Source organism: Curcuma longa, chromosome 5, assembly GCF_044706935.1.
Source record: "Curcuma longa cultivar G26 ecotype Majalengka, Jawa Barat chromosome 5, ITB_CL_G26_1.1, whole genome shotgun sequence".
Lineage (NCBI taxonomy): Eukaryota > Viridiplantae > Streptophyta > Magnoliopsida > Zingiberales > Zingiberaceae > Curcuma > Curcuma longa.
The window spans coordinates 11,575,716-11,585,169 of NC_133865.1; the positions used below are offsets into that span (position 1 = coordinate 11,575,716).

Genomic DNA, 9,454 nt, shown 5'->3' on the forward strand with positions numbered 1-9,454 from the left:
TCTTGCGAGCGACCTAACAGTCGGCGCTCGACGGGCGGCCTCGAGGCTAGCGCTCATGGACAGCTTCACCCCCAAAGCTGTGGCGGCGAGAGGTCGTGCCTGGCTGACTAAGGAGCTAGATAGCCATCGTGCCTCGTCGCGTCCAGATCAGGCCGGACAACATAGGGGAAAGGAGAAGAGGAGAGAATTGATAATTACCGACGGTTGATCACGTGCTTCGCAAGTTGGAGAGAATCGGCAACAACGTGTGTGTGGGAGAGTTGCGGCGACCAATGTGATTTAGGGTAGGGAATCCCTAAATCATGAATTTATAGACGAAAATGAACTCATCGCTAAATTTGTCATTGAACTAGTGATGAATCATTCGTAGTTCGATTCATTGATCAATATTTCGTCGCTGAATCAGTTGAATTAATTCATTTGATTCAACGATGAATCCTAGGTTTCGTCATTGATTCAGCGACGAACCCAAGATTCATAGCTAAACTTAAAAATAGATCCCTAAGTTGTGACGAATTAAACATTCATCATTAATTTACAACGAATTTTGTGACAATAATATTTTGCACACGGATTTTGTGACAAAACTTTTGCATTGTTAATTTTACGATGAAATTTATTTTTGTTGCTAATTTCATTGTTATGTTGCGATGAATCTATTTTCGTCTCTATTATTATTGCTGATTTACGATAAACTATTTTTTCGCTAAAATTCATCCCTAAATATATATTTTTCTATAGTGGATATTATTTTAATGATATGATTCAACATAAATTAATCTATTTTTATTTTTTTTTCAATATGGGACTATTCCACATTTCTATTGGAGTCGCTTTTCATCTATTTTTATTCACAATTCCAACAATCTACAAATGAATGGAAATTTATTGATATACAAAGAGATATAAGTGAAATGTTCACAACTGAATTTTACACAAGATAGGTAGCTTTTATCTTTTGAAACTTTCCTTGTAAAAATCTATTTATTTTATTGATTTCTAGTTGACGCAATATCCATGGACTGTTCTCTAGTGTTGCTAAGTGAAGATGCATTTTCTTCAATGAGGTCCAAGTCGAGGGCTCGACATTCTACATTAGAGTTATCATAAGCCTTTATTCTTATTGTCTCAGTCCTGATTTTGGTTACAAGGATGATCTTGATTTCGTTTACCTAGTTGAGCAAGGTCTGTCTCGTGGTGGTCCTTAGCATAGTGCGATAGAACCACAGTATGCTAGGTAGCTCATCTACTCAATTGCTCCTAATGCGGTTGAGCCTATGTTGATGACTTTGACTTGGCCATTGTTGCCATTGACTAGATTTTAAATTCCTTGGCCATTGCTTTGCAGATAGGCCATTGCTTAAGAGAAGAAGACTTGCTAGATTTTAAATTCCTTTTATCAGGTTTAAATATCTTCTTACTACTACTTTATGCCTTGAGGCCATTTGAATGCGCTTAATTCTATTCACCTTAATCCACTTAACTTCAAAAGCAACTTTGCCTTGCCTCGTAGGGAACCTCCACTTCAATCTCTATATATATAAACTAAAACCTATTCAATTTGTTTTCTTTAGACTTCCCTGTGGCTGTTTAAAAGGACACGCACGAACATTTCTGAAACAGAACACAGACATTCCATCATACATCTTATTGATCTTCAGATACTCATGCATGGATGGCTACTCCAACAGTCAATTAATAATCAAATGACAGAAAGATCAAAACAGTACATGGAAGAAGACTCCATCAATTTCAGACTCCTTTAGAGGGCTCCTCCTCCTCCTGCTCCTTCACTCCGCTGTCGGAACCCTCATGGCCTTCGTTATTGCTAACGGGAGCAGGGTACTTGATGCCATTGAGTTTGATCTTCCTGAGGGCAGCCTTGCCCAGGTCCACCCCACACATGTCTGATAACCTCACAAGGTAGAGCAGCACATCGGAGAGCTCCTCCCCCAGGTGCTGCTTCTCCTCTTCCTCCCAGTCTGGGATTCCCCTCGCCACCTCACCTTTCCATTGAAAGATCTCTGCCAGCTCTCCAACCTCCCCAACCTACGTACACAAACATAATTAAACAGAGAATTAAGCAATATTGGTACGTTACACTTGATCAGATTCATACATACCAAAGCCAGGACGAGATTTCTCGGTGTGTGGTGTCGTTCCCAGTTTCTCACCCTCCCAAAATCTTCCAATTTCTTCCTTAACTCCTCCAGGGTCACACCTCCCCCTTCCGCCATGGCTGAGGGACTGAGGGCGAGCAGAAGGGGAGAGAATTCCTTTGATTAAGTTCAGGAGTGGGTTTGCTTCGCAGCGTTTATAGGGATGCGGAAGAACGTTGGTTTAGGAAAGTTTTTAATTATAATAATTTTATATTTTCCAAAAAATTATTATTTTAAAACAACTGTTAGTTTTGTAGCTTACGTAATTAAATGATGCTAAGAAATAAATGAAAGTATTTGAAATTATGATAATAAATGAAAGAAAATTAAGAAGGTCGATCAATAATGGATTTAAAAAGAAAATGGAAACGAGATAATTATGGTATATAATTAAGTGTAATTTGGTAAAATATGGATGCAAATTTTTAGAAATAATTTCTCTGCATTTAAAGAAAAATTTTTAATATAGGAAATTATTATTATCGTTATTATTATTATTATTATTATTATTATTATTATTATAAGGAAACGTAACTGAATTAAATTATGGTTTTATTTTTATTATACACATAAATACATCACTATTAATTTAGACAAGAATTAAAAAATAGGCTTAATTGGATTTTTTTTTAATCAGATGTATTAGATTAAGGAAGGTCGATTGGTTCATGATAAATTTTATATATTTCACATATTTAAATAATAAAAATTTGAACTACAAAATACCAGCGACTTTATTACAAAAAAAAAACAAACACAATTTAGTAGAAAAAATTTCGAAATATTCAAATCATGTACGAGATTTCAAAATTCCAAAATCATATATCATTTTTTTTTCATCTGAATAAAAAAAATCTGAATTACTTTTATATTTTTATATTATATTTGAATGGGGTGAGTGAAGATTCGTTAACGGAAGAAGAAGGGAAGGAAAAGAAGGAAAAGATAAAGAAAATAAAATATTTATGTTCCCCTTATTTAGAAGGGATGGAAGATTTATTAATATAACATGTGTTAGTTTATTTAAGAGGAAAGGAAGGAGAATGAAGATTAAATATATAAAATTATAAAAATATGTTCGCTTCTTAGAAAGACAATGTATCTAAAGTACAGATGAGAAACTGTAAAATTTTATTAATATTGAATATAAAAATTGGGATATAAAAGGTCTTAAAATAAATAATGTACGTTGTTTGGATAAGTCTCTGTCATTGAAGGAGAAGAAAAGATTAGGATTACCTGTCTCTATCTTTTTTATTTTTATCCTTGAAAAGATTTACGATGAGAGTCGACGTCGACATCGTGGAATGTGAGCGGTTAGATATTGGATGGTGACGACATGCATTATGTGAGGAGCGATGTCGATACAAAAATAAGACATCTAAATAGATGAATTAAGTTAATAATTAATATTTTAAAATAGAAATAAAATTAAAATAAAATATTTTTAAATTTTTTTTCTGTTTTTTACATTTTAAATTGGAGTGTAAGAAATGTATTTATAAATATGAAAAGGGAAAACTATCCTTAATTCATTCTTTTTCTCCTTATTTGCCCTCTCCTTCGCTTCCCTCCTCTCCATGGCCGTCAGAGAAGGCGCTGCTGCACCGCCATCGGAGGAGTGGAATTCAAAGAAGTTCCCGCCATTGACGCTGCCTCATGCCTCCAGCCCCTCGGCGGCGTCATGGAGGCCTGTTGCCTCCAACCCATCGATGTGATCAAGATCCGACTCCAGCTCAATTGCACCGGAGTTTACCGAGGCATCGTGAACTCCGTCGACGGAGGGTGTACGCATACTATGGAAAGGACTCACCCCCTTCGCTATGCACCTCACGCTCAAGTATGTTCTCCGCATGGATTCCAACGCCCTCCTCCAGTCAGCCTTCAAGGACGCCGCCATCGGCGATCGACCTCACCAACCGCGGAAGGATCGGCGCCGTTGCATTCGAAGATGGCGTCCTCGAAGCCCTCCTCATAGTTACCCCCTTCGAGGTGAGTCGCCCCACTGGTAATTCCATTACCTAGATCCCAATCTTTGCGCTGTCGCTGTGATTGCTTCAGTTGCTATTTGATTGATAGCTTACAATTGTGATGCCTGATAATTAATATTTTAACATATTATTGAATGTTCATGTTCTTAATTTTTTTCGTATATTTAAAAGTTAATTTTTATCATATTTTACGAGTTTGATTTTATTTTTAATTTTAATGTAATTATTTCTATATTTATGGTACTACGTCTCAAAATGTAAACTTTATTTTGTAGGAGATCAAAAGGAGCCACAGAGGATCGAACCAATTTTAGATGTTAATTAAGAGTAACTAGTTCATCGGATGTGAACTGTTATGAAACTTCATGTGATTCTATATATATCTATGAAGATCTCATTGCATCTCGAATGTAAGTTTCTTTCGACTTGACGTATTCAAATCATCTTGGTTATGGAGACTTATACTTTGACATCTTAAGCAAATGTCTCTTCGAAAGTATAGCCCCAGGATGATTGGATATAAGTCAAAATGTTCGAAGGTGATTGAGTAGCTCATAGAAGATTCACCACTCCTTTTATTAGAAGAAGTATACCCTATAACCACTTGTCTGGATTGTTACTCGTAAATCTTTGATCAAAACAGAAATACATCAAGAGGACAGTCCTCTTAGACAGATGTTTGAGTAATTTGAATCCCCAGGACAAGGAACTACTGCTTAGGCTAGGTGTAACATAGTCAGCCTAGTGAGGACTAATACATAGATCATATCCTAAACTAACCAAGTATATAAGATGAATGAAAGGAACAAACACACAAACAACTATATGTTAGGATCAGCCTAGTGCGTTGTACGTGTTTATACGTTTCACAAATATACGCAATGGAAGAAATAAAATAATAATTAAACTTAATTATTACAACATTCACAACACACTCATACAAATAACAACAGGTATATGACATAACTTAAATTTAAAATTTTTTAATAATAATAAATATTCTACGTGTACCTAATAGATGTCGTGGAATAGAATTGGTATCAATCGAGTGGCTCTATCAAAGCTCCGCCTCTATCGATGATCCACGCCAAGTTTTCATCTGGACGACTTCTAAAGTCACGAGTCGCATCACCGTCTTCGATACTAGCCGACGATCGACAACGACCGATACAAGAGAAAAACCTTAATAATCAAAACAAGCAACAACATTTATCGTGATAGATTTTCAAGATTTTTTAACTATCACCGGCAATCGTATTCCTGATGTAATTTTCGATGGTCAACCTTTAACTGTCGATTCGAGGCAAATGGTTAGAACTCTTTCGATGAAGATGGATTGTTCTCCGATAGCTTCACAAGCTTCTAGCGGCAAACCCCAACTGTAATCTAGCAGCAACTCTAGCAATTTGGCACTCCGACAGCAACCCCTAACGCTCTGGCAAAGACTCCAATCAGGGATAACAAGGTCGGGTGTGCTTCACAAGATTTCGACCGTGATCTCGTCAGCGGGCAGTGAACAAGGAGACGCAGCTGGGATCCTTTCTTCCATTGGTTAGCGACGAGAGTCGCAGCCACCAAGGCACGCTTTGGTTTTTCGATTGGGGAGAACACTTCTCACGGAAAATGATGCCTCTCGGAGAAAGTCGTGATTGGGGAGTCAACTGCGAGTTAGATCTTTCTCCACCGGAAGATGCCAATAGGGAATCCTCGCGATCGGGTAGATGCAGCGATCAGGGAAGGAACTCGTGGCGCTCCGGAGGGAAAAACACAATTCCAAAATTCTCATTTGGAAATCACGATTAGGGATTTTCCCTTTGTCGATGGCTAAAGGAAGCAGCTGTTAGTATCTAATGGGACATTTGTATAATTAATGAATATATATGGTCATCAAATAAATTAAGTCAATTTTGTGATCTAAATTTTATTTGAAATTTGACTTAAGGGCATATTTATTATGAATTATAAATATGGATACCATTTGTAGTATTTCTAATTTGATGAGCTAGGGCCAAATTAGAAATATGTCAATCCTTATAAGGGGTTATGGTCCACAAAAGGCAGAGCGATAGAATTGTTTCGCTGAATCCCCATCGTTAGAGAAACCTAAGGAACTCTGCACCTTTTGGAAGATCATTCTCGGCTGCTAGAGATGGATTCCGGTACGCTTCCGAATTTTTACTTCTTGTTGTTTCTTAAGAATTGGATAGACGATGCATGCGTTGAGATTTCTCGACATTAGGGCAAATGCAAAACTCCAACAATTGATATCAGAGCTAAGTTTATCTCAGTTCTTAAGAAATTCTACTATACTGTTCGGTTTTCTTTCTGGTTTTCACGATTTCTCTGCCCGAACACGGATTTTCCTCAATTTCTCTGCGTGTTTGGCTGACGACGAACATGGCAGCACACTGGCGCTGTCTGCGTGCGAGAGATCCCTGTGACGCTGGCGAAGTAAGAAACGGCGGCCTGGTGCAGGCGCCGGGAAGGCAAGCGCCGGCGGCAGGCGAACTGCAGCGCGCAGGCGGGCGAAACTGCAGCGCACGGCGTGTGGGTTAGGGCAAGGAAACGTGGTTTTTTTATTAAGTTAATTAAAAAAAACCACCACAAAGTGCATGCATCGGTTTTGGCAACGTGGTTTTCTTAATAACGTTATTAATTTACTTAATAACGATGTGGAGTCGTGGCGTCAGTTTCAAAGGACATTTTCTGTTTTTGGCAACGTGCTTAATAATGTTATTAATTAACTTAATAACTAAATGCACGTTATTAAGTTAATAATAATAATAATAATAATAAAAGAACCTGCGCGTGAATAAACAGACGCGCATGATTAAACAGACGTGCATGTAATCCATTCAATTTAATTAGTTAAATAAAATAATTTAATTAAATTATTTTGATAAAATAATTTAATTAACTTATTTTATAATATAGATTTAAATTTTAAATGGATTATATGGCTTTCATTAATATTGAGATATTATTATAGTATGCCGTAAGGTGTAAATGTATTATTTACATATATATATTACATGAATTACTTAGTTCAGTGTAAAAAGTTCTTCAACTCTTTAACCTTCATTTTTTTTAATCTTGTTCTTTAATTAGCATTTAGTTCTTTATTCAAATTAAATAAGTTGAATTATGAAGTTGCCAAAGTGACCTCTCTAATTTGGTTTATTTAATTTTGAATTTTGAATGTTTGTAATTATGTATTTCCATGTGATCATTTGATCTGCCCAAAGGACGGTCAATGATTGACCGGAGTACATAAATTACCTGTGATAGAAAACACGTAACGATTATAAGGATTTCACATGAGAATAGCAAATCAATCCAAAGAGGGGTTTGTTATTTGTCGTGCTTTATTGTTAGTGTTTGATTATTACAATAAGGATATTACTAGCAGTTAATTTTACTGTCCAAAGACTTGAAATTAATGGTGCACTAAATATCTTGGATGGGTATGCTAATTATTTTGAACTAGATTGAAAATTAAAGTAGTGTGCATGTTATTTACAGTTTATTTTCTGTTCTCTTTTCAGTTAATGTTGCAAATATCTCTGCCAACTTAAATTCAATACCGGTCCTTAATGGTTCCAACTTTAAGGACTGGAAGGAGAACATTCAGATAGTTCTCGGATGCATGGACATGGACCTTGCGATACGGACGGAGCAACCCCCTACTCCTACGATAGCTAGCTCTCTTGAAGATAAAGCTAAATTTGAGAAATGGGAACGCTCTAACCGCATGAGTCTAATGATCATTAAGCGTGCAATTCCGGAGGTGTTCAGGGGTGCAGTGTCTAAGGACACCACCAATGCTAAAGATTACCTTGCAGAACTTGAAAAGCGCTTTGCCAAAAGCGATAAGGCTGAAACAAGCACTATTCTTAAGAGCTTGATTTCAATGAAGTATAAGGGCAATGGTAACATAAGGGAGTACATCATGGAGATGTCCAATCTTGCTTCAAAACTTAAGGCATTAAAGCTTGATTTGCATGAGGAGTTACTTGTGCATCTCATTCTGATTTCTCTTCCAGTTCAATTCAACCACTTTAAGGTCAGTTTTAACTGTCAAAAGGAAACGTAGAATTTGAATGAACTGATCTCTCATTGTGTTTAAGAGGAAGAGAGATTGAAGCAAGAAAAGACTGAAAGTGCTCATCTAGCAAGCACCTCTAAGGATAAGGGCAAGAAAAGGAAGAATGTGGATGCTGCTGGTCCAAATGCAAAGAAACAAAACAAAGGAGATTGTTTCTTTTGCAATAAGGCTGGACACATGAAGAAGGAATGTACCAAATATCGTGCATGGCGCGAGAAAAAGGGTATGTTTCTTAATTTGGTTTGTTCTGAAGTAAATTTAGCTTCAGTACCTAGAAATACTTGGTGGTTAGACTCTGGTGCTACTACTAACATCAGTATTTCAAGGCAGGGTTGCCTGAACTACCGAAAGCCAAGTGATGCTGAAAGACGCATTTTTGTGGGCGATGGAAAATCGGTAGAAGTTGAAGCAATAGGGCACTTTAGATTGTTGCTTAGTACTGGTTACTATTTGGACTTAATAGATACTTTTGTGGTACCGTCTTTTAGACGGAATTTAATTTCTGTTTGTTATTTGGACAAATTTGGTTACTCTTGTTCATTTGGAAATAGTCAATTTAAGTTATCTATTGGTGATTCAGTTGTTGGAACTGGTTCATTAATGCAATATGATAATCTATATTTGCTTGATACAAATGCTTCATATAATGAAATCCTAAACATTGAATCAAGAGGTACTAAACAAAAACTAAATGATAATACTTCGGGTGCATTATGACACAAACGTCTAGGTCACATCTCTAAAAATAGAGTTGAACGTCTTGTGTCAGATGTGATCTTTAATTCCATTGATTTCAAGGACTTTAATGTCTGTGTTGAATGCATTAAAGGAAAGCAAACCAAAAATAGAAAATTGAATGCATTTAGGGCTACGGAAGTCCTTGAGTTGATACATACGGATGTATGTGGGCCATTTCCAATTCCTTCTTGGAATGGTCAACGCTATTTCGTATCATTCATAGACGATTTCTCTAGATATGCATACATTTTTCTTATTCAGGAAAAGGCTCAAACATTGGACGTGTTCAAGTCATTTAAGGCTGAAGTTGAAAATCAACTCAACCGAAAGATAAAGAAAGTAAAGTCCGATCGTGGTGGTGAATAAAACGGTCGGTATGACGGTTCAGGTGAACAACGTCCAGGGCCTTTTGCCAAATACCTAGAGGAGTGTGGTATCGTCCCACAATACACCATGCCGGG

The 9,454-nt window shown here is 36.8% G+C and overlaps 1 protein-coding gene and 1 pseudogene across 1 annotated transcript; one reads left to right on the plus strand and one right to left on the minus strand.

The window, feature by feature from the left end:
* Window positions 1-1,706: 1,706 nt before the first annotated feature.
* LOC141830106 (uncharacterized) lies at window positions 1,707-2,237 on the minus strand. Its single transcript, XM_074717594.1, has 2 exons — window positions 2,124-2,237; window positions 1,707-2,049 (listed from the first exon to the last, which is right to left on the minus strand). Exons 1-2 carry the CDS (start codon window positions 2,235-2,237, stop codon window positions 1,753-1,755), a joined length of 411 nt encoding a protein of 136 aa, XP_074573695.1. The 3' UTR covers window positions 1,707-1,752.
* Window positions 2,238-7,796: 5,559 nt separating this feature from the next.
* The window catches only part of LOC141829884 (uncharacterized), an 8,078-nt pseudogene continuing 6,420 nt past the window's right edge, over window positions 7,797-9,454 (plus strand).